Source organism: Microsporum canis, genomic scaffold (assembly GCF_000151145.1).
Source record: "Microsporum canis CBS 113480 supercont1.9 genomic scaffold, whole genome shotgun sequence".
NCBI classification, from domain to species: Eukaryota; Fungi; Ascomycota; class Eurotiomycetes; order Onygenales; family Arthrodermataceae; genus Microsporum; species Microsporum canis.
In genome coordinates this window covers 73854-101305 of record NW_003299161.1, presented here as the reverse complement: position 1 = coordinate 101305, position 27452 = coordinate 73854, and the positions used below count along the sequence as shown (strand labels likewise).

The following is a 27452-nucleotide window of genomic DNA, read 5'->3' as shown; positions in this document are numbered from 1 at the left end:
TTCTTCAGGGACTCCTTCGGCGTTCAGTGTGCGAGTCGCTGATGTTTTGTTGCAAAGAAGAAGAGGAAGAAGTTGGAGGGAAAAAAGATGAGCTGAAGCTACGACAACAACTGGTGGAACTACCGACATATAGTTAATAACAGCAAATATTTTAATATATACCCGTTTTATGCGCCGGCGACAGCTTGACTCCTCTTACGTCCTGTAATTACTGTTTATTTCGCTCGTTGGAGTATGTACATATGGGACAAAGGCTGAAGTGCTCGTGTATACGGGCTGAAATCGATTATTCCGTCTCGAGAGCTCAAGAGAGCGATGGCTGCAGAGGGTTGGTCTGTCTACTATGTAAGAGACAGAGAATCTGAAGATCCTCCAGGATTCGCCTGTGAGCTTCGCCCTGGGACCATCCCTGGACAGTTGATGACAATCGCCAGCCATTAGACGGGATGGAAAGCTGCATGCCCCAGCTATCAAGCCACAGTTTATGGATCCACACCTCGTATCTGCGAGCTGATGGGCGCTCGGCTGGGAGATGAGATGGAGACGAAGCTGTTGGTCCTTGTTCCTTGCCGGGGAACTGTTTTGTCTTTGATAAGGGCTTGTGCGGCGGAATGGAGATGTCAGTCCACCCACACCAAGAGCCCCTTTTCGTCCGTTCTCATGCCGTCTGTCGGCAGTACATGCAAAGTCTTGTTGTAGTATGAGTCTACTACGATGAGCTGCGGTTGTATCCATACGCCCCTTCGCGTCGCCAGTAGGCTGTACTGCACCGTGTGCCGGCTAAGCGGAACAAGCTGCACCGCGAGGGACTTGGGTCCACTGAACGCAAACTGGTCGCTAGCTTCCATCGTCAGGCTAAAGGTCAGAAAATGCATAGACGGGTTTTCTAGCGTGTAGTTTATCTGAATTAAACCTGGGAGGCCTGTGGTCGCGCCTAAAGATGCAAGAGCGCGAGGCTCGCTCATCGGTATAACAAACCGTGGGATGGCCAGGGATGTCGTCGCGGTCTCTGGAGGAAGAGATACGTTTGGCGGCAGGGGATCGGGTGCGTCTGCTATAGAAACATCTTGCTCGCTGATACCTCGACGCCATTTGATATCCAGCTCAAAAGTCAGAGCGGCGGACTGGCGGTCATCTATCGCAAGACGTTCAATGTCGACGATGAAATCGGTGCTCAAAGGTTCTTCTGGCCCAATGCTCCTATCCTCAGGCTGTTTGCTTTCATCCGAGGTGATGGAGCACACCTTGCCTGCTACCTCGCTCAGGACTCTCAGCGCAACATCTTCTATGAGGAGAGCCTCCCGTGCAAATGACACCAACGTCGAATTCACCAGCCATCGTTGTTGCATGTTGGTCCGTTGCCTGTCCCATTCCTTGGAGTCCTTCGATTCGTCTATATGGAAGAAGTCAGGCCACGGCGTAGGGTGTAGTCGAGGGAGAAATTTATAGTTCGCTTCAAATGGCTGAATAAACGGCAGATCTAGCGAGATCATCTTGGATATTGGAGTTTCCGGATCAGAGTTAAGGTGATAAAACGCACTTATTTCCAAGTCGTATTGCATCGGGTGAGGCGCCTCGATAATAACCGCTGGTAGGACGGTGTGCTCGCCTGGCCCTATTTCAGCTACTTTGCGCCGGATAGTCTGGGTTGTAATACCAGTAGTCGCTCCCGTTGTCTGAGACGCTGACATTCCTTCAGATTGTTCATCGGAGTCAACGCCATCCAGCCAGCTTATTGCAGCAAGGGACTCTGACCGTCCGCTGAGCTTTACCTCGACAACGATTGTCGCTGCTGCATCCTCATTGTTGTCAAGTCTTATATTTAACCCTGCTCTCTCACCTGAGTAGTACATATCACGAAGGCCGGGGACCGAGATCAGTACCTTTGGCGGTTTTGGCAGGATATGGCAATATGAGGGATCTCTATCCTTCCCAATCCGCCTCGCGATAGCGCCTCCTTTGCTTTTAGTCCACCGCCTAGGCTGTGGGTAGGAACTGTTGGTATTAGTGTAAGTGAGGCCGAATTTATCATCCGCCACCACCAAAGTAATCGAGGCCACCCGAACATGGCCAGCCTCGCGGGGGACCAAAGTCAGGGTGACCGCACTTGTTTGTCCTGCGAAAAGTGAAAGATTGGCATTGCCTCTCATCTCTGTGCAGGCTTTTGGAGTCTGGTCATCAGATGGAACCGATACCGCATCCCCTAACACTACCGACGAAAGCGTGTGGGAAGCTTCAGATGCCTCCGCGTCGTCATCAGCTAGTATTCTAATTGGGGGTAAACAACCCTCAAAAGTGATCTTAACCTCGCTGAGATATATTGGCGCCGAAGTTCTGCGACTATCTGAACGAAGCACGAGCTGGCCTTCAAGGAGTTCGCCTACGTTTCCCCTTGATGAAATAAACGTGAAAGATGTCGAGACTGAACAACCGGTAAGTTGAGTGAGAGGAGATACAAGTATATAGACAATCCACTTACTACAAGAAGCAACATCTTTATCCTTCAAAACTATCACAGGTTTTTCGGGTAAAACTTCGTCGATGGTTTGATGTATATCATATTTCCAGTCAGGCCGGCTGACAAAATCTATATTTCCAATTAGTAGGTAGCCTAAGCAAGTAGCCAGTAGATACCAAAGTTATCCTACTCTTGTTCATTAGTTCCCAATCTATACGGTAAATTGTCTCAAAATCGCCGCAGCGCACGGCACATTCGCGGAGTAACCAGCCGCATTCTTCCATCAAGTTCCACCATCCCTCGTCTCTCCAAGAAAGCAGAAGCCATAGTGGTCGCAAAATCTGAAGGGCATCTGCCCAAGACTCGAGGCGGATATACTCTTTAGCCATCTCGAACTTCTGCTTTTCCACAATACGAAGTTGGCCTCGTTTTGCGAATTCGGCTACTGATTCTCCTAGAAAGCCCAAGATTTGCTTTGAGTAGTTGGTGCCTGGTTGGTCAACAAGGGGGTATTCGATATGAGGTTCAGGAGCCTGGTATGTGTCATAGACATTAGACCAGGCTTTCCGCTGTGATCCCGATGACTGGTCTGGTGGTGAACGGTCCTCCCGTGGAATTTTCTCAGCGAGGAGCCTCCGACGAGCGGCATGCTTAGCCGCCCGTGTTAGCCAGTAGCCACGGTGGTGGAGAAAATCCCAGGGAGATATTCGCTCTCCCGAAAGGACCGCCTTTTCAGAGAGTATGTAGACTGATTCTCTTGGATCACCACCGGTGCCTGGGGGATTCCCACGGCCTATAAAGCTAGCGAGATGGGAGCGATCCAGTAGTTGTGCCATCACCAGGGACCAGTTCACCTCCCAGGCCTCCCATCCGTAGTTACTTGTCCCTTTTCCTTTGCGAGTAACGATATCCCGAATCCGCCTTCTATGCGCATTCCAGAATTGAACGGCGGGTGTGGTCTGTTCAACCCACAAGTAACACCGTAGAATCCGTAAAGCAAGCACGTCTGCGAACATACGGGCGTCATTAAATTTTGGGCTCCATCCAGCAATCGATCCAAACACCTCCTCTCCGAAGAGGAGGTCGTACGCACCCTCGTAGTTGTGACAGGCAGCATCCATCTCTTGACGAAACTCAGCAAAGACACCCAGTTTGAACTCATAGCGAACATTCCAACCCTGGAGGGACAGAGTCTGTGACGTCCCGCTCGTCGGGGGGGCGGTTGGAGGTGGAATACTGCTCCGGTTTCGTTTCCGTCGGCTATGCTTTGACAAGTCTCTGTAGTATTCCACTGCAGGTCCCTGGAGGGCGGAGATTAAGGACTTTACAAATCTCTGGATATCGACTGGGTTTGGGTTTGGTGGGAGGGTGAAGACGTTCCTAGGATCCAGGCCGGTAGCCTTTCTAATACTCGAGATACGGTAATTGGCGTCATCTAAAACGGGCCCGTCTTCAAACAAGAAGACGACGATAAATCGAGTTTTATACCCTGACTGGGCCCAATCCCTTTTTAAACTATTGATCTCTATCTTGAGCTGGTTATCCTTAAGGGAGGCCATGTTTGTGTCGGTGGTGAGGGGAAAGAAGTTGATGAACGTCGCCGGAACAAGGCATTGGTGTTTACTGATCCATCTAGGAGTGACTATGCCATCAGGAAAGACCTCGGATCCGGGAGTCAGGGGGGAAAGCGGCGAATGGAGGACGAGAGGGGCCCCCAGCCCTTCTTCATGGCCTTGGGCAGTAGCAGTAGTATCTGTAGCGGTAGACCTCACAGCCTTTTGTGGGGGGAGGGTGTATGTCTACCACCAGGTTAGCTATATAGATAAGGGGGAAAAAAAGGAGAGTACAGTATCTACCCTTGCGGCTGCCCTAATCCTAAACCCGACTCCATTTGACCTGTGACTGAAATATCTCGCGTTCCACGGCCAGTCTGAGGCATCTTCCGCCAGCAGGGAAGCTAGCAATCCATCTGCAGTGGCACCAGTTACAGGCGGAAAATCCGAGAAGATGCAAACTCCGCCGTCCGAGCCGTCAAAGCCAGGCTCTGGCTCTGCAGACAGGGACTCCTCTTGCGAGCTGAGGCCTGACAGAAGAACCAGCGGAAGGTTGTGGTCGACATAACTGGCGGGAAACGCATCCATGGCGAGGTATGTCCGTCCTCCGTCTCCAATCCCCCTCCTGGCCAATCTCCAGTATTATTATGGCTATATCTCTCGCAGGCTTCGTCAGGTCGGCAGACAGCATCAAGAGTAGATTATTTGCGGGGAGCTCCCTATTCGAGGCGGCAAGCTATTATAATCTCGAGATTGCGATGCATCTTCTGTCTGATTGCTTCGATCCTCCGTGGTTGATTGGGCGCAGTAAACCAGCATAACCCCTGGACAGATGAAACGCTGGATCTCCCGGGGAAGCTCTCCAACCTGGAAGCTCTTGAAGCTCTTGATCTCCAAGCTCGTCTTCTTTCGCTTCTCTGCTTCTTCTCTTCTTCTTCTTCTTCTCTTCGTCTTGTTTATTTACTTCATCTTTTCTTGACGTCGAAAAAAAGAAGAACAAAAAAAATCCAGGTCACGTGGACTCCGCCTTCAAAATATCCAGGAAAAAAAGGGAAAAAAGTCCGACTTCAAAGATAGCAAAGAAAAGAAAAGACATTCTTTGCTTTTTCCCCTTCTTCTTAGGCCTTTGCGCTTGGATTGACAGGCCAATTATCGCTGGCCGAGAGACGGAAGTTCCATTTTTATTTACGAAGTCACTAAGTCATTAACCAACAAACAGGCATTGATTTCCCCAGACGATGACCTGAACGAACCATACAAGAGAGACGGACGAGCCCTTTTGGACGGAGCATCGATTGCCTGGCTGGTTGGCTTCTTCTTCTACCCTTTTGCCATCGTGTCCTGTCGCTGAAAATATCAAATAAATAATATAGCAATAATGACAGAGTGGGATGTCGTTTTATATCGAGTGCTAGACCTCCCAAGCCAGACGCACGATTCAACCTGATATTGATAATACGGCCTCCTATTCTATAATACTCCTGAAGAAAGAAACAAAAAACACCAAGAGACAAGCGGGCGCAATGGATAACAGTGTCGATAGACGCGATAATGCTCATTCACCCGATACCTCCCCGAGACGCCAGTCGTTGTCTGCTGGTTCTGCGCCTGCGCCAGAAAAACACTCGTCTCGTGGACACATCGCCCCAGCGTCCCCCGAAGTTATCTCCTCCCTCATCTCCTCGCTCTCTACCATCTCCACGCCCGCTCGAACCCATTTCGAGAGCTTGCCGAGGATAGGCTCGCAGACGGAGCCTCCTTCGCCGTCGTCTATGCAGAATGGCCGCTTCGATGGCCCGGATATGGATTACAGCTCGTTCAAGGCGGCCGCCGCAGCTGATCACGAGGTGCCCTTCCTACACCCTTACGATGCGGCAATGTCGCCAGTGATCAGGATGTCGAAGCCGGCGCCCTCGATACGGTCACCTCGCTCGTCGGTCTCGTACCATTCATGCCGCAACGCTGACGATTCTGTATCTCTACGGCCCCCTTCACGCGCCTCTCACGGCTCGGCCGCAACCGGCCACGACGACTTGGCAAATTTTGGAATCGTTCGCCTGGAACCTGGACCGGGAAAGTCTACCACCAGCCTTGTGTCGTCAGGAAGCAGGAGGAGTTTGAAGAACCAGCTTAGTCTCTTCCGGCGATCGTCGCGGGATTCTGCCAGTACAAGGGGCAAGGAAACCGTCGTCGAGCGTTTGGGCGTGGAGGATGGCCCTTTGGCCAACAACTCCCAGAATACAGCCACTACCACTAGCTTGCGGTCCGTTCGTTCAATGGCAGACCTCGCGGAGGAATCAAATGGAGCCAACAGCAACGCGCTTCAGAAACGAACAGGCGGTTTTTGCGATTCAAGACGGGAGTCTGCGCCTAATTTAAAGCAGACACAGACGCTAACCCCCGAGTCTTCGCCCTTGGCTCCCGGCGGCATTGGGAGTGGCAGAAGTATTCCTGCTCGAGAATCTTCACTGCGACACAGCTACAATGGATCGTCGACAAAGAAGCGTCGCTCTGCGAGGTATAGCGGTTATTCGTGCAAGGATGTCTCGGTTGATAAAAAAATCACAGAAGTCAATGCAGAAGCAGACCAGGTAACCCAGCGGATCAAAGAGATTAAGGATCAGCAGAAAAAGATCAAGGATCGAATGATTATTGATGAGAAGCTTACACCACCCCCAGATAGCACAAAACCCAGCGGGCGAGCATCCGCCCAGTCGGTCCACTTGTCGAAGGTGGATGAACTTCTGGGCGATCTTAGTGACAGCGCACCCTCGCCCACGGTCAGTACTCGGAGAGTGCCATCTGTGAGCAAGCGAGGTACACCTCTCGCTCCCAAAGCTGGGAATCTGCAGGCAGTCCCCACAACGCATCGCTCTAGGAATGACGAAGGGTACAAGCACGGCAGGGCATCTGATATGAAGGGTCATAGAAGGACATACTCCGACTCACCTACTACTGTGCATCGTGTCTCATCGGATCCCAACACTCGGCCAACAAGTCCTGACGTGATAGAAGAGGCAGTTGAGGCGTATATAACGTCGCCAAAACTCACACAGAAAGTGCGCCACCCGCAGACAGGGCGTGTTATCGCCTTTTCTGAAGTTGGAGACCCCAGCGGCCATGTTGTATTCTGCTGCGTTGGTATGGGACTAACGCGATATCTCACGGCATTTTACGATGAACTAGCACGGACGCTGAAGCTGCGGCTTATAACGCCTGATCGACCTGGAGTCGGAGAGAGTGAACCCTGCCTGGATGGTACGGGCACTCCTTTGAACTGGCCTGGTATGTAGTGTTCCTCTCGCTGAGTCGTTGCGGTATATTATCTTTGCTTTATTGGCTAATCTAAATACATCTACAGATGACCTTGCTGTGATATGCAAACATCTCAAAATCTCCAAATTCTCCATGCTTGCACACTCCGCCGGCGCCATATATGCGTTGGCTACTGCACTACGCATGCCTCACCATATACGGGGCCGCATTCATCTTCTTGCACCATGGATACCCCCTTCTCAGATGAGCGGCATGGGCACCCACAAGGAACCTCTTCCAGCCACCGCACTCCCTTACTCTCAGCGGCTTCTACGGGCTCTACCGACGCCCATCCTGAAGGTTGCCAACTCCAGGTTCATGACCGCGACCAGCGCGAGTATCACAAGCAGCCTGCCGAAAAGCTCGCGCAAACCAAAGCGCCGAAGCACGATGGGAAGGGAGGCAACGCCTACTCCAGCGGACCTTGGAGGTGCCAGTACCGCAAACGGTCAACACAAAACCTCCAGCTCAACTCCAGGAAAACATCCTCCCCTTCCAACCCAAGAAGGGGCGGCGGCTGCACTGGCTTCTAGCCCGTCTAGAGTTGTCACTAGTCCAACCCCTGACTCGGACTATATATCAGAGAAGGAACGGCGGTCTGAGTACGATAAGCGCCTGACCCATGCGATCTGGGAGCTTGCCACCAGCTGCGCCAACCCTGCCGTGGACTTGCTAATCTGCCTGGAACGCAGACGGGCCATTGGTTTTCGGTACGTCGACATCAACCGTGCCGTCGTCATCCATCACGGCTCCCGAGACACACGAGTGCCTGTCGACAACGTCCGATGGCTAGGCAAGACCATGCGGCGATGTGAAGTCAGGGTGCTTGAGGGCGAAGGCCACGGGCTGATGGCATCTGCCACGGTGATGGGTAATGTGCTAATGGAGGTTGCAAAGGAGTGGGAAGACTGGACCATTGTCGTGCAAGGGCGGAGAGACGGGGCGAAGCCAGCTGTCGCTGTACAGTAGCTCTACGTCCCAAACAAAATAACCCTTACTACCGGCTCCCTGCCCTCAACGCCGTCCAACCTCCATTCACGGCTGGCCGACCCTTGCAAGGCCTACTCTTCCGCTAACTCTTCGCCAACTACCCTGTACTCTCTATACATGTATTTAATACCTTTTTCATTCGTACCTATGAGTACATCCCAGGACCCAGTCCGCTTTTTGCACCAGACGTACATATCAATAGTCCTTAGCTGTATATCATCCTGAATAATTATACCTTTTTACCTTTTAATTTTGTCGTGATTTTTGGTCAATAAGGACTGCCTCAATAAGCGTAACCATGACAGGCCTGCGATGCTAACACAACACCGTCCTGTAGAACCAACACTATCGATGCTTATCGCCGTCTCGAACATCTTGTGAGCTTAGAGTGGTTGACGTAAAGTTCGTGTAGGAGAAAACGGATCAGGGGCAAAAATAGCTTAACTAAATATTTAGAGTGTTACAAGCAAAATCCAGTTTCAACGTCATATAAAAGGCAGACCAGCTCCAACTCTGCGTCGTGCTTTATATGAAGATATACCATATCATAAAGCAGACTTGAAGAGCTAGTAAATACACAGCCTGTATGATTTTCTTATCCTAGCGATGCTTTCTCACCGTCGCCTTCGAGTGTATCTTGTCTCAGCCGCCATACTTGTCTGTTTCATACTCTATTTTACTGTATGTCTGCATATCCAATACCCTCGTTTGGCCTGCCAATTGAGTGATCGTTCACCTGGAAAAGGACTCCGATCTAATCTGTTCGATTAATTGCAGGGGGATGTTCGACGCTCGCAGGCTCTGAGATCTTCCTCGAAAATAGGAATAGTGAACACTAAAGGGTCGGGGAACCATGGCAAAGGGAACGATGCCAGTGTCTTTGAGAAGTTGAAGCCGGGATCTTTGCGGCCGGACGAGCACCACACCGATGGATCCGCTACAGAGGTAGACAAGACAGATGCTGCAAGACAGACGGTGATTCCGGATCAGAAAGAGACGCAGACACAAGACACCGAAAGCCGGGATGAGAGTGTGAAGGAAGAGCTTAATTCGATCCTAAAGAGATCTCCAAGTAAGCATGTCATTTCTCATCTTATCCATGGCGTTGGTCTCCTGCTCCTACGCCTAAGGTCTATACGTTGGCCTATATATATTTGCTTTGAGGCTTGTTTATTTATGCTAGGCTAATGGTCACATCTAGTTATAATATTCTCCAAGTCGTATTGTCCGTTCAGCAAGAAGGCCAAGTTCTATCTGCTTGAGAAGTACGACATTACTCCCGCACCCTTTGTTGTCGAGTTGGACGAACATCCACTCGGAAAGGAGCTCCAGGGCCTTCTGGCAACAAACACTGGGCGCAAGACAGTCCCCAACATCCTCGTCAATGGCAAGACCATCGGCGGAGGAGACGAGATAGAGACATTGTATACGTCTGGGGAGCTAGGGACAAAGCTACAGTCCCTGGGCGGGAAACGAGTGACAGCGACTCTACGCAAGACAGAGGGACCGGAGCCCTAAATCAACCACATATGCCTTCTACAAACTTTGCCCATCTCATACATACATGCATCTCGTGGCCATCTGCATTGCTTTTGTTATTTTTTTTTTGTTGTTTCTTCTCTGTATAATAACGAGTTGCTTGCCTAAAATGGAATCCAGTCACGTGAAAGTATATCGCTTACTAATAATTGGCGCTAGTCTTAAAACGGAAATTAAGCGACACACAAACAATTTTTTGCTGACAAAAAAACATTAAGCGAACTGAAAGTGGAAAGTCGAACTTCGCGAACGAAGGAGAAAAAAAGACGAAGCGCAACAACGCTCGACAACATCTCAATTCTTCCCGTTTTCCAGCTCGGTCAGCTTCACAGGCGGAGTCAAGATGCTCTACATACACTCCCAGGAGACTCTGCAGATCCCAGAAAATGGTGAGCCTCCTTTTCTCGTCTTGGAGGATGGCTGCTGGAAGCCCGCTCAGCATGCCAGGGCGCCGGCTGCGAATTACACGGCCAGATTGATGCGCTGGATTGGTGTTTTTCGCTCTCATTTATTTGCGTGGACATGGTTACTGACGAGATATTTTACGCCATGTAGTGAACCTGCACATTCGATCTCGAATCGTCACGGTTGAGGGACCTCGAGGTACGAACTCCTGGACGCACAAATGCACAAACACACATACGCACACATAATCCACTCCTTCTGAAGAATTGCGATGAAGATGCTCGGCTATTAAATTACACCCGCATGCGCTTACACTTGGATTTGAAAATTTGCAGGAAAACTGGTCAAGGACCTCTCCCACCTTTCGGTCTGCTTCAGCCGCCCCAAGAAGGACACCATTGCCATCGAGGTTCACCATGGAGGGCGCAAGGCTGTTGCCACCCTCCGCACCGTCAGGACCATCATCAACAACCTGATCATCGGCGTCACTCGTGGCTTCAAGTACAAGATGCGCTACGTCTACGCCCATTTCCCCATCAATGTGAACATTGAGACCGGCAAGGAGAGCGGCGCTGTCGAGCTTGAGATCCGGTACGTTTGTACGCCGGGCGATGTTTCAAACCAAGAATTACACGCTGGAACACAACCAGTATATCTATGGTCACAATCAGCTTGGAATACTAACGAATTATTGTCTCATTTTCTAGTAACTTCTTGGGCGAGAAGGTTGTTCGTCGTGTTGTCTGCCAGAAGGGTGTTGACGTTGTTGCTTCCACCAACGTCAAGGATGAGATCGTTCTGTCCGGAAACTCCATCGAGGACGTATCACAGAGTGCTGCCGATATACAACAGATATGCCGTGTCAGAAATAAGGATATCCGAAAGGTGAGCCATCCGGTCCTCATTAACATCTCCCGGGATATGCCGGCTAATACATGGCTATCTAGTTCCTTGACGGAATATACGTCTCAGAGAAGGGAAACATCGTCGAAGAGTAATTCATTTACCCGAAAAATATTTCCTGCTCTGTTGATATTTGGGGGGAGCGTCAAAACCGTTGATAGCATGTTACTCTGCCAAACGATAATGAAACCTTTCTACTTATCACGTCCCCTCCGTGGGAGAAGTATCGCTTCTTTCAACTGTAGGCATTTCATCTATCTACGTGCTTGATTTTCTAGAGAACTGCTAGCAGCAGCTCAGTCGGCGCCTTATTGGGATTCAGGCTGAAGTGCAATCAAACATTATGACTCTCCAGCCTTTTGTACTCATAGATGAAAGTCCAAGTATTGCATTACTACCGAACGGAGCCTCTGTATGCCAATTCAATCGCAAAATTCTATGCTGAAAAAGAAGTGGAAATTTCATTTGTATAGCTAGTGGTAAAAGTGTCTACCTTTGTTGCTGCTGCCTCATCTATCTGTCTTTAGCCTGGTTTATCTTAGATTGCATTGAGAAGTGCAGTGATATAGTGGTTGAGATCATAGAGATACTTGTCAAAAAAAGAAATCTAACAGTTTATAAATGTATCCCCAACGGTCACAGATCATTATGGAACATAATATAAGAAAACGCTGTTTTCAAACTGGATGCTCAACTTGAAGCTCCTCCACCGGTATCCTACTGGAGAATATCCCACTGTCCTCATCATCTTTGCTGCCATGACACGGAAACAGTCCAAGAGTTGACACATATCGGTTGCATTTCTTCCGGTGGCTTAGCCGGTTCCCGAAATTTGGCTGCGAGTCGTCTGGATAGTTTGAGTAGCTGAGTTGGATGCGGGCAAGAGAACCAATTTGCAGTTAAGTATCGTTTGATAGAGAGATCGTTGATTCATATCATACCTCGGTCTGCAATAGCCTCGTTCGAGCACAATCCAGTGTACCTCAATCGTTCTATCTATTCTTTGAAACCAAGGGCCAACTTGATTAAAAGGACGAGCTGTACCTCAGGAGAACCGCCTTGTAGCCACAGATCTTTATCTCTGCTAAGTTTGGAATAGGATTAGGCCCAACCTGTTTCGATAAAAAGACTGGCTGCTTTGGAGTGGATAGGTGTCTGGCTCTTATCGGGTACTTGAAGCCCTTGAAACGCCATCTAATAGTTAGTAACAAAAGGAAAGGCAGGGAGAATCTTCAGATACACACTTGTGCCAACCAAGATGCTAATACGCGAAATTTTCCATACCTAGAATCCTGTCATAGAAATAGACGACAACCTCAACAATCCATGGCTAATGCGCATCATAGATGAAAGTGGACTTTGCAAGCCATACTATAGGCAGTAATGACTGATCATACTATGAGGAAAATACGTACGTGGACCAGCATTTTCCACGTCTGGATCTTCGCTGAGGGAGATTATTACTAGCAATCCACTCTTAGGAGCGATGTTCTTAAAAGGCAAATCTATATTCACTGGCTTCGAGAATTAACTGCGAATAGTGAAGGTATGATGTGTTAGTGATATGATAGAAGTATGACGAATGCCAAGAGATCTGGGTGTGCTTATCCAATCTCTAAGCGACCTCGAGCGCGTCTATCGGCTAGCATATCACGTGGTGGCAGAAACAGACACCGCCTTGCTTTCATCATCGGCTTTTTCGTGACTTTTGAAGAAGAAGAGAGAAAAAAGGATTTGATAACTTGAACAAGACGCATCTCTTCAGCAGGATGTGAATTTAATGATATACGATATTGGTTGGCCATGACCTTGCGCTCTATTGCCATTATATCCCATTTCCGCTGACCCTTCAACTATCTTTTCCATGGTCTCTTCGATAATTTCATATCCATTATTACCCTGAAAGCACGTCCGATTCAGTACCACACCTCTGATTCTTATAGCGGGATTTCCATTCTTTACCTCCTTTATCTCAGGTTTATACAGACTTCCATTTATAGGCCTATTACCCCTGTCAGCCGCGCTCCATGGCTTCTCAGGCGGCCTTGATAGATGAGACCATCGTGGGCTTGAAGAGGGCTCTGTTGCGACACACTTCAGGTTATATCCTCCTTCCATAGTGTACTATCAGTTTTGAATTCCTGCTGACAATGTATTCTTCTGGGGCTAGATGCCGCTTACGATGATGCGATCAACCAACCGTCCAATCGAGGAAATAAGACCAGGCTGAATGCAGAGTTCGTCCGGGAGGGTGCTCTAGGCTACATGAACCATGCACAGTTTTATAGAAAGGTAAAGCAAATATGCTTGGAATACGCGCCGTCTGAATACTTCCATTGGTTCTGATATTCTCAACTGTGCATAGAAAGCTGAGCACTCAGGATACCAACGAGACATACTGGAAAACAACCCGCCACGATACGATGCGGAAGGGGATGAATTAGATTTCGATGACTCTGATGCGGCGGCTGACGCGGACGCTACTGATGATAACCCATTTTCATCGACTCACTTAGATGGTAGGATACCTTTATGCGCATGATTATTTGACATGCGACTTGGACTTTTATTACCCCTGGCTAATCATCTTACCCTTATAAAATTTCCAGATCTTCTTTCCCCATTAACACATCCCTCGGAGCTTGCCAATCATTCCATGGCCAACGCGTACACTAATAAAGCGATTACGATAATGGTCGAACGTATCAATCGACGTCTCCGTCTCGAGCGACATGCGCTCTGGCAGGCAAAAAATGTCTATAGACAACTCGTCACCGACTCCGTATGGGTACCTTGTGGTGCGGTGGAATCAGATGACGACCCAGGGCTTTTCGGGATGTCACCCAGTACAACTGATAACGCCTCGACATCTGCGTTATACACTTCACAACCTATGGCTTCTTCTGGGGGGTTCACAACACACCCTCCCGCCCCTAAACCAACGGGTGAGAGCGCAACATCTCTGGATCAAGATATTCTCGGCACAAAAGTCGAACAGCTCGGAGGTAATAACGGAGACACTCCCGCAGATAAAAACAGCAACAATGCAAGGATTGGCGGATTGACTCAGGCTTCAAGTAACCCGCAAGATCTTGATGGTGATGCCATGATGCAATCAGCGGATGCGAATGAAGGAGAAATTAATGATGAAGACGGGCTCCAGGCTAACCGTAAAGGCGAACCAACTGGCCATCGATCCGATGACGATCAAGCTGACGCAAGATCGCAACTAGAGTCATCCTCAAAGGACAAGGTCATGTCGGATGATGGATTCCTTCACCCGCACCGAATGACCACAAGAGCGCAGGTGAGCGCGAGCCAGAATATTAACTCCCACGACCGGATAAATGGCGAACAACTACCCTCGAATGCGCTTACAAACGAAAACAATGTTGCTCTGGAGGTTGATCCTGTGTTTAAGTTGCCACGGATAGCAGCACATGAAGAGAGAAACTGCGGCTTGTCCCAGAGCGAGGCTGACGAAACGCGGCGTATGCTGTGGGCATATATACAAAAACAGGGAGAAAGTGTACGGTTGTTTACCGAAATGCTTAAGATGCTCCGGAAGTCTCATCGCATGAAAGAAGAGGTGTGGGAATGGTGCAAGGCGGAAGCACATATTGGGGAGATGAGTGATGGGGAAGATTGGTACGATAAAGAGCGATGGGGCCTGGCAGAGGGTGAGGATCTAAGAAAAGGCGCGGATGAAGAGGAGACTGAAGGGTTAGACGAGGGGAGGCCGACTGGCAAACGAGGCAGAGGTCGGAGAGCCTGAAAGGAACACAATATATCTGATATGTACTCGTACAGGTTTTAACCCTTGGGCCATCTGGCATGTCCCTTCGCTTCTTAACCTACTCCTTTTGCCAGTTATGTTACTATAGCAACCAAGGCATAGAAGAAGACTGTTATGATGAATAACAGTGACAAATGTATATTCTAGTACTAATTCAAACCCGGGGTTGATGTCTATATGTATATAAGGTCAGGAGCTATGGAGTAGCAGGTTATCGGTTAGAGCACTCGGAGATAGATGGGGGTACGGTATGAGTACAATTACAGCGACAAAAACACTGATGGCTGCCTAATCGAGGAACCCATCCAGGTTTGCCATGTCGAGAGGTTGAACTTTTAAGGAAGTCGTAGAACCTCCTACGAGAGAGCAGGTAAAAAGCCTTGGTTTTGAGGGAATAAACGCAAGCAGGTGGCCTCTTACGCGGCCTTTCCAGCCTTTTTCGACGCAGATCTTTCTCTGTCACGCTTGCTATAGATCTCAACCGTGAAAGGCCTAGGTGCGTGGGTTAGTTTAGGTGTTCATAGGCAGGGGTTCCAAACATACTCTTCCCATAGGCAGGCAATCTTATAGCAGATGAAAACTTCGGCGGTGAGCAGCAGGCCAGCGGGCTTTCCATGGTACAGGGCAACTGCTAAGAAACTCATGGTGCTACCCCAGTACATTGGGGCACTGGTGATATTGAACGGGAACCCAGTCACCGGTGCGTCCATGAGGATGCCAAAGTAGTCACCGAGGTACGTTCCCGTGATACCAAGCGCCCACATGCTGGACAGGACCAGCACATTGCCTGTGGCGAAGAGGCCGTAGGCAAGGTACTGCTGGTGGACAGGCGCAAAGTATGGCTGGTTTTTGAGGGCGTCATTGTAGAGGTGATCACGAATTATACCTAGCGAGAAGATGGTGACGGCTAGGAAGTAGCAGCCATTATATTTATTGCCGAATATCTTAGTCAAGAAATGGTTGTTGTACTCTAGCAAGGTGGCGCACAATATGTCAGTTTCCCACTGCAAAGCTCTCAGTTGAGAGATGTGTGGAGGGGCAGAGCGGGGGTAGTATTGACAGACAGACCTTGACGGGCAACAATACTGCAGCAGTTAGCATCCAAGTATTTTCTCTGGGAAGAAAGAGAGATACTTACTTCCAGAAGAGTGGATTGAAGGCAATTGTCGCAGCAGACACTGGTAATGGTACTTATGTTAAGCAAGCTGTGGGTGGAAGTGGTGCCGAGTAGATACTTACAAACCAGACTTTGCTGTGATAGATCGATATACTGCGAGAGAGACATGGCAGATACGCCGTATAGGGGATTAATGGCTCTCAAGGCAGTGAAACAGCAAGAAAAAGAAAGATATCGACGTCAAGAGCTTGAAAAAGATGTTGAAGACGTAAATAAAAGTTGTAAATATTCGACGCGAAGCTTAATCTTTGATTGTAACACGTGACCTATATTAATCCATCAATATTATTATTATGTAAGTAAATGTTTTAAATATATCATCCTTATTAGTCTCTATGGAGTATCTTCCAACTACATCTACTGCTATGTACAGAGTAAGGCTGCAAGAGTTCCCGGGGAGCCGGGAAGTGGTCGGCATCTCAGCGAATAATTCTTTGCAAACAAGGCCATCCATGCCCTTGGAAGAAGGCAGAAGTTCAATGCTGTATCCGTTGAATGGGTCTACCTAGGGCGCCACACGACTATAACTAGGCAACAGCCTGAGTGCCAACGGGGTTATATCAAAAAGAGACCATTAGCCCGTCACATATACTTATTTGCTCGGAGCTATTGGCAGCTGGAATATTCTCTCGAAACCTCCAGCTTAATATAAATATTTGGCAAGGCGCCGCAAAGAAGATGCCATTCCGCAGTGCACACCACCAACACTCGGTTGAACAGCGCAAAGTACTCCGTGGGTAGACATCGGTATGTCAACAGACACAGTTCAGTCATCTGGCGGCAAAAAACGGCCTGCCGATGAACAATTCTCGGATGCGTCAAGCTCTTACTGGCCCGAGGGATGGAATTGGGCGCGTTTTAGTGACCCTAACACCGATTTCTCAGTTTTATCAGAGGATGAACGAACAAAGATGTTCAAAGGTTTGGAGGAAGTCCTTGGGGAGGAGGGTATGCGTAGGATGACGATCTACAAGCGACGAAGGTGGCAGAAACAGGAGGATCAGAGGCTACGAGACGAGGGCGTTCCTCCACCGGAATATGAGGAACCGGGTTTCCTCAAGCTATCACGGAAAAGATGCCTCGATGGCCGCCCTTGGGGATTTGTTGCCTTCCGCACGGTCTTATACGACAACGAAGAGAGATGGGTTGAATTCAAAACACTAGTTCAACAGATCCTAAATATCGCATTCGATCGAGTGGTGGGTGCCCATAGAGGGCATGAGTATGAGGAGGTCGCACTGGCACGGAGGCTCTTTACTCTTCATTGGATCGAAGATAAAGAGCTTCACGGTGCTACCGAGAATACTCTCCGTGAGTGGTATGAGAAGGCCAAGAAGGAAGTGCCGGCAGGCATGGACTACAACCTGTTCCTATCCACCTGCCCAGAGGCCGTTGACTCTGTCTTTTCTAACCCTCTCCCCACTACGGAATCATTACATTGGCGTGACGAAGCGCCCTTCCTACTTGTTGTCATGGAGTCAACCGAAGAGAACCCGCATGGCGATGATCCGTATGATCCCGATGACCCCCATCATGAGAAGAACTGGTACCAGTCCGTCTTCAAGGTGCCCGTGGAGATAGTTCCCGACACTCTTTGGGAGGTGATTGAGATGGCGATAACCGAGCCTACCAGGCTCACACGCAAGGTCAAGGGGTTCAACCAGCTACTGGGAGGACCGAAACCTAGGGAAATCCCTCTTATAAACGGCCTGAACGACCTGTGGTGGGGGACGATGCCGTCGCCACAGGATCACAAAAGGAAACGCATCCAGCGAGGGTTCCCATCGTTACGGTACTATTAACTAAACAAGCTTGGAACAGACATAATATATTTTGTGACCGTTGATTTATTCTTCGCCGTAATGTCAAGTAGTTATCCTTTTTTTCTCCCTTTCAGCATATAATAGGTAAAAAGATATAGCCCTGATCAATGCGCCTGGTTTTGATATATATCAAACCTTCGTCGTTACAACATGCCGCTTGCGGGCGATGGGCCGTCAGTCCTAGATGCGCGGGAACCGTTGGCCATTGTAGCATTTATGCTCAACGTCCAGCATCTTTGCATCTACAAAGGAGGTTTCTGTGCATCCATGTCCTCGGCAGCAACGGCGTACGTTATTTCAGCCTACATCTAGTTTTTATGCTTGAGAATGCCGCATCTGCTAACTTACCTCTATAGCTCTACAATATCAACAATGCCTTTGCTGGTATTATCTTATATCAACCTGCAGGTTTGTGATGCAGACTACAATGACTATGTTGTCGCCGGATCAAGATTGCATACTCGATATAATTACTCCAACGTTTATATGACTGAACCGTCTCATAATACAAGGTTAATTTCAACTTCTTGACTACGAGTCCTTTTGTGACTGCTCTGGTTTCTACCTGGAACAACATCGACAGGTCTTACGCGGGTCACCCTGCTATCTACCTGTCAACTTGCTCCGGTGTGATGGAGGCCAAAGTTACTACATCCCGTGGAGCATCCATGTCGACGAGGCCGGAGCCAGCGTCCAATAGCCTTGACAGCTGAGATGACAGCTTCACATGGCCTGGACGGGTCACAAACTCTTCTTGCTACAACCAAGAGGCTGAAGTGGCGGTGATAGCAAAGGTCTGATCTCATGTGGCTTTCCCGCTTTCATGACTAGTCACGGAGCTATAGCATGTATTGAGCAGTTATAGCTACCCCCTTATAAGCCTTCAACCGTCCTGCGCTTCCTCGTTATTTTATAACCAGAGGGCGTCCACGAAGATTTGTCCAAAGTCTAGCGAGATGAGGCCCTCGCTACCTGACCGTCGGAGAGTCGCACATCCATCTTACTGAAGCACCGATGGAAGCAGGACTCCCAAGTGACGACAAGGGATCTCAGATCCTGGCCATTATGTGGTCTCTCTTCAGTGTTTCGACCTCGATGGTGTTGGTACGGCTGTGGATACGCTCCCACCTCACGAAGCAACTCGGCTGGGATGACGCTTTTATAGTTCTGGCACTGGTACGTATATACTGTTTTCTCCTCTGCTACATCCATTTGAAAATGGCATAAGTTTATTGTTGTTACTAGGCTTGCGGATGCGTGAACACGGCCTTGCTCACCGTCGCCGTATTTGCTGGCCTGGGGCGCCGCCAGGTCTACCTGGAAAAGAGCCAGCTTATACAGATCTTCAAGTACACCTGGCTGTCGCAGCCCTTCCATATCATGTGTATAAACTGGGGGAAGGTCTCCGCCATGCTCCTTATCATACGCATCATAGAGAGGGCAAAACACCAGGTGCGATATTTCTACGCAGCCATAGCCTTCCTCACCGTGGTCAATACAGGATGCGTGGGCATCATAGTGGGCCAGTGCCGACCGCCTGATGCGTTTTGGAATCCATTGATCAAGGGCAAGTGCTGGAAACCGAGTGTCCTGAAGAACTATACTTTTTTCCAAAGTGGTGAGAACTACTTCGCCCCCCTGCCTATACAACACGGAAGAGAGGCTGTATACTGACAGTATCACTCCGCAGCATGCTCCGCCCTCTCGGATCTCGTCCTTGCAGCGTACCCCATATTTGTTGTCTCCAGGCTGCAGATGCCACGGCGCATCAAAATCGCTATTACAAGTGTTCTCTTGCTAGGTTTAGTGTAAAGTCCTACACCCTCGAATTTCCATCCCGAGCGCAATTGGCTTGCGAGATCTTCTAACCTTTGCGACAATGTTGAAAAATAGTGCTTTCGCTGGAGCTGTTATAAAAGCTTCTTACCTCCCCCAGCTCACCGATCGTTCGGACTACCCCTGGAAAACCGCCGACTTGATCACCTGGGCGGTAGTCGAGCAGTACCTTGTCATTATCGCAGCCTGTGTGCCTACCCTCGGTCCGCTAATCAAATATATCCGCCAGGGGATCTCCTCCGGGGGAGACAGAGCATCCTCATACCGGCTTTACTGCAAAAAGGTAAAATCCTGGTCACACTCCACACCGAGGACAACGCTCAGTACAGCTACCACCGGCTCTGCGCCTGGCGCGGCAGCGCTAGGGAAGACCAAGAAGTTCTTCAGCGGGATGTACAGCGGCTCCTCTGCGACAGCAGGAAACAGCTATTCGCTGTCTGTGTATGATAGCGGGCGCAAGCAGCAGCAGAGTGAAGCGCACAGCAGCCGCGAGGCCATAATCGGGCCATCGGAGGATCAGGGCGACGCGATCACAAAGGTGACGGAGGTGCACGTAAGGGCGGATAATCAGAGCAATACAGAACAGAGCTGGGAACAGAGGATCACGCCATGGGAGTCGAGGAGCCCTGTATGATATATGCCTGCCCGCGGCAAGTACGCTTTTCTTTTCTCTTTCTTGTTCATAGTTACATATACATCGGCCAACCATGGTACAGAGGCTGCTCGGCTCGACCCGAGGAAAAGAGCTTCAGCCGGATGAACATGATCGCCGCCCAGAGTTTGCGGCGTTCTCGGCATCCACACTATTAAGTCTCATCAACAACATACGATGTACTATATGTATAGTAGCGTGAAAATGGGAGAGGATAGGGTGCATGGCAACCGTTATTCAGGGTCTATATAGTGCACTTATTACCTCGTAACGAGGCTGTTCGTGTTATACACGGGGTAATCCGTACTGTCTCATTCAGCGCCTGTTTTCAACCCCCGGCGAGGAGGAGTGTATCCTGCCTCTTCTACCGTCGTCCCCGGTGCCGGGGCGACCTTGCCGGCCGGGAAGGACGTCTGTTGGTTGAGGTTTGCGTGTGGCTACGAGCTGTGCTATCCGGTTTGCCCATCCCGCAAGCACAGGCTCAAAGCCTTTCTCCAAGAACCACCAGCCACAGATCAAGGCGACGGTGACGGGCACCGCGATGGCCCATAGAAGCCAGAACTTGCGGTTGACCAGGAGCGTTTCCGCTCCCTCCTTTTCGCCGCCGGACGACGGGCGAGAGGGCTCGAAGAACGGCGTGCTGAAAACTGTAGCAACGGTCGAAAGAGGAAGCAAGACTGTCGCGGCGACAGAGAGCGCCTTTAAGCTATAGCTGTCTCGTTGCGTGATGCGGCTGTTTTGCATGGCATCCATGTTAAAGGCCTGTTGAGTTCGGCGTGGTGAGAAACAAGTACATAATACGGCTGGCTCCTGGCTCGTTAAGGGGTGGATTAATATTATACGTACGAGGTTGATGATGTTCTGTAGCCGCTTTTCAACACTGATAATCCGCAACCTGGTCGAGTGGAAAAGCTCCTTGCGGTACAGCAGGGAGCTATGCGTGGCCCTCCATACGGGCGGGCGTGTCTGGGATAGTTCCTGGTGATGGGTGACGGCAGCGTCGAGTGACCGGAGCGTCGCATCGACTCCTTCGAGCATGAAGATTGCATTTTTGGCGATAGTATGTACGTGATGGAGATCAACGGCCGGCGGGCTGGCGGAACCGGCATCGAGACGTTTGGTGCCTTGAAACGCACCCTTTTCGATGTCTCGACAAAAGTCGTTGGTCTTCCAGGCGCTATCGTCCAGGCAGAGGAACCAGTACTCAAACACCATGTCGAGCAGTAGATACGGGTCCTGGAGGACATCCGTCCAGTCTGCTGCTTCTGCGAGCTGATGGAACCGCTGTACGAGTCCTGGCATGGGCCGAAAGCACGTCAGGGTAACGGGAGCCTTGCCGTGGTGTTTGCCATCGGCCGCTGACCATTTCAGAACGACGGCGGAGTGAAGCCATTCCGACCTTGCGACGTCTGGAGAAGCGGCCGTGCAGAGGAAGTGAATCCATACCGCTAGTACAGGGTGTTGAGCCGATATTCAGACAGCAGCATGATGTATGTGGACGAGTTGCTCACTGTGAGTACCGTCTTTGGCCAGCGATGCACCAAAGGAGTGCGTCACCGACCGCGCTCGCTCCAGGACGAACCCGCTTGGGATATCGTACCGGTCTATCAGGGCCCGGAAGTCAGGGATTGAGCTGAAGCTGTCGAAGGGCGCTGCGCTGGGCGTTTCGGTCAGCCAGCGCTCTCTTCCATGGCTATGCACGCAACCAACTCACATCACCGTCAGGTCACAGCTCGCCAGGGGGGGCAAGTCGGCCACATAGTTGACTATCGAATGTTCGAATCGTCGGGCTTTTTGTGCTGGGTTAGCTGGTTGACGTCCTTTCGACTGCGCTGGCTCTGGCTTACTTCGGTCCCATCTCAGCACCTGGAATGTTGCTGTTTTCTCCCCGTCGACTCTGTTCATGGCCTCCTCCCACGCTTCCAGTTGGTCGACGTGGGCGAGGTTTTCCGGGAGTGCTGTCATGGCCAGCCTTGACTCTGCAAGCTGCCACCTGGGGTGTTTCATATATTCAAAGGCAGCCAGCCGGTGCTTATCAGACGAAGCATCGAATTGTAGTAGACGAGGCTGAACATCCTTGCACGTCTCTCGCCAATCAGCGCATAGAAGATACTTCAGAACTCTCTATAAAAGGAGCGACGTGACTATGGATTAAAATAAAGTAGATAGGGTAAAGTTCATAGATATTCTTTCTACAGGTTAGTATACTATTGCTAGTTGTGCTTCTGTCAGGGTTAAAGCATTCAGTCCGCCTGTTTATAAAATTCGATCCTTGCGGCCTGAGTATCTTTGAAACTTATATTCTAAAGGCGACAATTGGGTGGTAGCGAGCAGTTGTCGCTAGATATAGGCGCCGGAGTTTGGTATAGCTGCTCTAGGGGAGCCAACTTACTGAACGAATACTATAGACGGATGGGTTTCGTGAAGGGGAGACGAAGGCTGCTTCGTCACATCGCAACAACTTCAAAGGCGGGCTAGAACAGGATTAAATGCAAATGAAGTTTTGAAAATAAGCCTTGAGCTTGGCGACGGCCCGCCCCGAGGCACTACTCCAGAGCGTCTGCAACGTCTCGATATCTCCTTGGCCCGTGAAAGAGTTCCAATATCCGCGCGGGTTCGACATGATGCTGAGTCAAGTGGTTTCCCGTCGAGTATTTCCCTTTAATGGAGATGAGACTCGGTATCGCGAATTTCTCGGGCGGTCGCTCCTCAAGGCCTATGAGTTGATCGAGTCACTTCAACCGTCCTTCGATGTCTCCGTGTTACTGGACAAGCGGATCTGTCTAGCTGCTCCTCTAGCTATACTTCTACGGCCGGAGTTGAATACCCTTATTTGGAGGCAGTAGCTGTTACTCAAGAGCCAACAGATCTGTATCACTTCAATGACAAGCCCACCGACTTATTCGATCTTTCCCTTCACACGCTTCGTTAATAAGACTCTATCATCTCAGTGACCAGCCGCTTGAGTTCCTCAGGATTGATACTGCTCTAGTTTCCCGCCCGCACGACGATCTTCAGTTCTCACGGTCAGGATGATAACGCAGTCGACCTGTCACTATAAATGTGGCTCTCCGAATCTCTATATATTCGCCGACCTTTAGGGTATTCCAGCAATAGTTGGTGATTTTTGCTCGTGAATTCGAATAGGGTAGAGATAGGTAGGGCCCTGAGATGTCCCAAAGTAAGCTGCAATAGGATCAGAAACTCGGATAATGAAGTACCGAGTGAATTTGTCTGCTACCTGCTCATAGATGTTTTTTTTTTTGTTACGTCTCCCCAAAGTTGAATTCCAGACGCACTAGTTTTTTGATGCCGTCGATAAAAACCCAAGCATGATATTCTGTTGATCGTCTATGCATGTCTCCCGGCTTAATTCTTTACCCATTTTGAATTTGGCACCACGAGCCCAGTGTGCCAGAGGTGGTATTGTGTCGGAGGCCTCTTTTCGGAGTGTTTTCCGTTCTATATCAGTGACGCCCGTCTTCGTGATGTTAGCATATACGTTAAGACTTTGGCTGCCATGCGCGGGCTTTGTACCTCAGAGCCGGATTGGCGCTCACTACCCGGTTGGTTTGCCATACCGTGTGGTTAGCATGTTGTCGGGCTTTTTATATATTCTGTGTCTAATCATAGCTCTTAGAGATGGAAATTCTCTTTGAGTAAAACGAAAACTCCGCGACGTCACGGAGGGGTTGACTTTGAGCACGTGACTTCTTTCTAGTGGACTTAAATTATATATTCAGTTTAAATAATATTTTAAAATAAAGCTACGATCATAGAAAATATAACTAAAATTTTACATTTAGTATATAACTAAAGACGGGACGGAGTTATTCTCCCTGAAACATGCTATAGGTACACTTTTAATAAACTTACATAGTTAGTAGAAATAATATTAGTAATAGTTTAAATTTAAACTTTTTGAGTTAGCACTTAAAGTCGACTCTTCTTCTCGTGATTGATGTTACGATACCGTCAAATATAACCAGTCTCTCTGCCACCAATTAGTGCGGGCTCGCCTTTTTGGCCGAATGGCAGATTCCGACAGTTATGAGCCCGGCTATCGCAAATTGAATCGAAATAACGTCCGATTTGAATATTCCGATACGCCAACTGTCAACCTGAAGAAGCAGCATCAACAATATCAACCGTCATTTGTCTGATATCGATCAACAGTAGCGAACCAATACACTGAGACCACTACGGCGAGGATCACCGTGCTCAAAAGCGAACGGGACTAGCACCTTTAGTACGGGGGTATCAAAGCCCTAGCCCGTCGATTGAACATCTGGGACCTGGTGAACCCAGATCTTAAAGCAGAACCGGAGTACACCACTCTACCCAAGAAGGTCGAGTACAAGGATGCAAATCCGCAGGCAACCAGTATTCAAGACCTCACCGAAGACCAGCTCGAAATGCTAAGGTTCCTAAAGGAGGACTATAAGGAACAACAATTAAAAGAAATACTCTATCAACATTCCGAATCCACCTAATGTTAACAGTTACCTATCTAGTGTTCAATCAGCTCCGAGCAGAGGACTCGCCATATACGATAATAAAAGGATTAAAGAAACGCCTCTGCCCAACAGACAAGGATAGGATGTACGAGGTGGAACAAAAGTACAAAGTATCGAAAAATAGGTCAAGGGCCAGAGACGTCTTCACTTGGCTCGATAACTAGATAGAAGTATTCCAGGAAGCACAAAAACCCGAGATGTTACGTCCAGAACGAGCAAAGGATGACCTTATCCGGACTCATAACTGTCGGAATCTGCCATTCGGCCAAAAAGGCGAGCCCGCACTAATTGGTGGCAGAGAGACTGGTTATATTTGATACTTTTGGGCCACTATGCATTAACCCAGTCAGGCCGCCGCTTGACGAAAGACACGGGATGACGCTGACTTGAGAGTGACTTCGCCCTTGCTGCCTATTATATTTATGGCCTGAGTGAGGCGTCAGCCTCGCTGGCCAGCTGAGTGCGCGTGAGGCGGGGTTTGTCGACTGGGCCAATTATCTCGTCCCACGTTCATTTGCATATATTATATAACACCAAGGATATGATCCCTTATAAAGCCGTGGCCATCCCAACTTAGGCACGGCTTGCGACTTATTCTCTTTATTCTTAACATATGGCTTGCTACGGTGATTCCTCTGATTTATAAGTTGCAGCACCAGGCAGCCGTTGGGACTCGAGGTATTCGGGCTGCGAAGAACACCACAACTTCCATTTATACCTCAGATATCGTTACATCTTGCCTTTCCCTTTCCTCTACTAGTATGGCACCAAAGCACCGCGGCAATATGAAATATTATGCTGTCGTCCGCGGACGTATTAACGAACCTACGATCTTTTCGTCTTGGTACGTCCCCTTATAAATTCTTATAACAAACTACTAATTCTATTCTCGTAGGGGAGATACGTATCCACGTATAGTGGGATATAGCAATCCCAAATTGTTGGCCTTCTCTAACCTCAAAGAGGCCCGCAAATATATGAAAGGCTCCGGAATTACGGAATACAAAATCGATATAAAGGAAGGGGCCGGACAAACCGCTCCCTTGCTAGGCCATGGTGGCTTCTATGCTGTTGCTCATGGTAGAGTCCCAGGTATCTACTTGGACTGGCGGTATGGATCTTTAATGATTGAACGATCGTTGAACAAACTGCTAATAGCCTGAACTAGTAAAGCAGAGCTACAGACCAAAAAATTTTCCGGAGCTTATTGTGAAAAGTTCGGAACATATGCTCAAGCGAAGGACTTCATCAAAAGCTGGAACATAGCTTGTATTGAAATATACGCAAAAGAACTATACGAGCACCTATCCGAAGGCTCCCATCCTCGAGATGTGAAGTTAAATAACTGTGACCAATGCGCAGATTTCTGGATGAAGATGGGAAAGTTAACCTTATAAGTGATACAATTAAGGGAATACCGGTGAGACTAGTATATTCTCGCTAAACAGAGGACTTACTACCTGGGTTCAACACCTAAGGCTTGGACAGATTAGCATGACGCAAGATATTAGTATAGCTTTTTGTCGATGAATGAAATCATATATTTTCTAGAAAGGCTCTCTCTAACGCCGCTGTAGTTAAAAGACAATTTGTGGAGCAATATCAGGCATAGAGCGTATCTTCAAAGCAAACTGCTCCTTTCTGCTGTACTCCAACTCTCTATGGTCGCAATCCTGGTATCAACGTCGTAGCTTGCGTTATATATATATCCCATCAGCCAGCAAATCTCTTTGGATATAAGAATAGATTAGTAATGGAAATACTATGGCTACAGATAAATTTCGAATACCGGCTGCAGCACCTTTGCCTCACCTCGTAATATTTTTACCGGTGATCTCCTTGGGGAGCTGGAGGAGATGATGTAGGTGGAGGATTTCAAGCTCTTTGAAGATTGGGAGTCGTTTTAGCCACCCATCTTCTCCGTACTCGAGGTATTAAACCTTTAGCATAGACCACAAGGTTTTTGTTTCTCATAAACCTGGTGGATACGAGCCCAAAGGGCTGGCCACAGCGAGGAACGATCTGTGCTAGTGCCTTGAGATTTTTCTACGGTCAAAGGCAAGATAGGAGCTCCATAGTATCTATCAGATGGATTTAGTCTATTGCGGAACACCGATCCTCGATGTGGAAGAAATGTAAATCATAGATTTGAAGCAACCAGCAAAGTTCATCAACCCCTTCGACACTCTCTGAGATGTAGACTGTGAGCCCTTTCAAGTTCGAGAATTTATCCTGCTAGGTTAGTTATGGCTTAGCAAAGGAATGCCCTCGAACCGGACAAACTTACAGCAGAGCTGATCGAATCCTGGGTGTAGCTAGACAATCATATTGTAGGGGATCGAGAGACTCGCAATGCTCCCTTCCCTGCGGCCGCAGTAGCCATTCAACATGTTTGCGATGACGCATTGCGCGACATTTCCTGAGGCATATAAGCCTCCTAGTATTCGGTGATACGCCCTCACTAATTGTTGGGGAGGTTGGGGAGAGG

General features: G+C 49.0%; 11 protein-coding genes across 11 annotated transcripts; 8 read left to right on the top strand and 3 right to left on the bottom strand.

The window, feature by feature from the left end:
• Positions 1-620: 620 nt before the first annotated feature.
• MCYG_08487 (conserved hypothetical protein) lies at positions 621-4599 on the bottom strand (the record flags this gene model as incomplete). Its single annotated transcript, XM_002842610.1, has 4 exons — positions 621-2422; positions 2480-2587; positions 2649-4257; positions 4315-4599. The coding sequence occupies 4 exons, from the start codon at positions 4597-4599 to the stop codon at positions 621-623; spliced, it is 3804 nt and encodes a 1267-aa protein (XP_002842656.1).
• A 935-nt stretch (positions 4600-5534) lies between these two features.
• On the top strand, positions 5535-8295 carry MCYG_08486 (hydrolase; the record flags this gene model as incomplete). The annotated part of the gene is made up of 2 exons (XM_002842609.1): positions 5535-7296; positions 7373-8295. The coding sequence occupies 2 exons, from the start codon at positions 5535-5537 to the stop codon at positions 8293-8295; spliced, it is 2685 nt and encodes an 894-aa protein (XP_002842655.1).
• Positions 8296-8922: 627 nt separating this feature from the next.
• On the top strand, positions 8923-9834 carry MCYG_08485 (glutaredoxin-C4; the record flags this gene model as incomplete). Its single annotated transcript, XM_002842608.1, has 3 exons — positions 8923-8997; positions 9094-9388; positions 9518-9834. The coding sequence occupies 3 exons, from the start codon at positions 8923-8925 to the stop codon at positions 9832-9834; spliced, it is 687 nt and encodes a 228-aa protein (XP_002842654.1).
• Positions 9835-10094: 260 nt separating this feature from the next.
• On the top strand, positions 10095-11263 carry MCYG_08484 (60S ribosomal protein L9; the record flags this gene model as incomplete). Its single annotated transcript, XM_002842607.1, has 5 exons — positions 10095-10244; positions 10411-10458; positions 10596-10851; positions 10968-11145; positions 11208-11263. The coding sequence occupies 5 exons, from the start codon at positions 10199-10201 to the stop codon at positions 11256-11258; spliced, it is 579 nt and encodes a 192-aa protein (XP_002842653.1).
• Positions 11264-13190: 1927 nt separating this feature from the next.
• On the top strand, positions 13191-14938 carry MCYG_08483 (conserved hypothetical protein; the record flags this gene model as incomplete). Its single annotated transcript, XM_002842606.1, has 4 exons — positions 13191-13263; positions 13334-13455; positions 13529-13682; positions 13773-14938. 4 exons carry the CDS (start codon positions 13191-13193, stop codon positions 14936-14938), a joined length of 1515 nt encoding a protein of 504 aa, XP_002842652.1.
• Positions 14939-15375: 437 nt separating this feature from the next.
• Positions 15376-16244, bottom strand: MCYG_08482 (methylene-fatty-acyl-phospholipid synthase; the record flags this gene model as incomplete). Its single annotated transcript, XM_002842605.1, has 4 exons — positions 15376-15451; positions 15503-16027; positions 16098-16137; positions 16199-16244. The coding sequence occupies 4 exons, from the start codon at positions 16242-16244 to the stop codon at positions 15376-15378; spliced, it is 687 nt and encodes a 228-aa protein (XP_002842651.1).
• Positions 16245-16814: 570 nt separating this feature from the next.
• MCYG_08481 (conserved hypothetical protein) lies at positions 16815-17938 on the top strand (the record flags this gene model as incomplete). The annotated part of the gene is made up of 2 exons (XM_002842604.1): positions 16815-16869; positions 16902-17938. 2 exons carry the CDS (start codon positions 16815-16817, stop codon positions 17936-17938), a joined length of 1092 nt encoding a protein of 363 aa, XP_002842650.1.
• Positions 17939-18109: 171 nt separating this feature from the next.
• On the top strand, positions 18110-18490 carry MCYG_08480 (uncharacterized protein; the record flags this gene model as incomplete). The annotated part of the gene is made up of 2 exons (XM_002842603.1): positions 18110-18246; positions 18316-18490. The coding sequence occupies 2 exons, from the start codon at positions 18110-18112 to the stop codon at positions 18488-18490; spliced, it is 312 nt and encodes a 103-aa protein (XP_002842649.1).
• Positions 18491-18973: 483 nt separating this feature from the next.
• Positions 18974-20429, top strand: MCYG_08479 (uncharacterized protein; the record flags this gene model as incomplete). Its single annotated transcript, XM_002842602.1, has 3 exons — positions 18974-19135; positions 19205-19577; positions 19774-20429. 3 exons carry the CDS (start codon positions 18974-18976, stop codon positions 20427-20429), a joined length of 1191 nt encoding a protein of 396 aa, XP_002842648.1.
• A 333-nt stretch (positions 20430-20762) lies between these two features.
• Positions 20763-22412, bottom strand: MCYG_08478 (conserved hypothetical protein; the record flags this gene model as incomplete). The annotated part of the gene is made up of 4 exons (XM_002842601.1): positions 20763-21209; positions 21294-21895; positions 21959-22051; positions 22295-22412. The coding sequence occupies 4 exons, from the start codon at positions 22410-22412 to the stop codon at positions 20763-20765; spliced, it is 1260 nt and encodes a 419-aa protein (XP_002842647.1).
• Positions 22413-25725: 3313 nt separating this feature from the next.
• On the top strand, positions 25726-26576 carry MCYG_08477 (conserved hypothetical protein; the record flags this gene model as incomplete). The annotated part of the gene is made up of 4 exons (XM_002842600.1): positions 25726-25808; positions 25860-26075; positions 26133-26311; positions 26542-26576. The coding sequence occupies 4 exons, from the start codon at positions 25726-25728 to the stop codon at positions 26574-26576; spliced, it is 513 nt and encodes a 170-aa protein (XP_002842646.1).
• Positions 26577-27452: the final 876 nt, after the last annotated feature.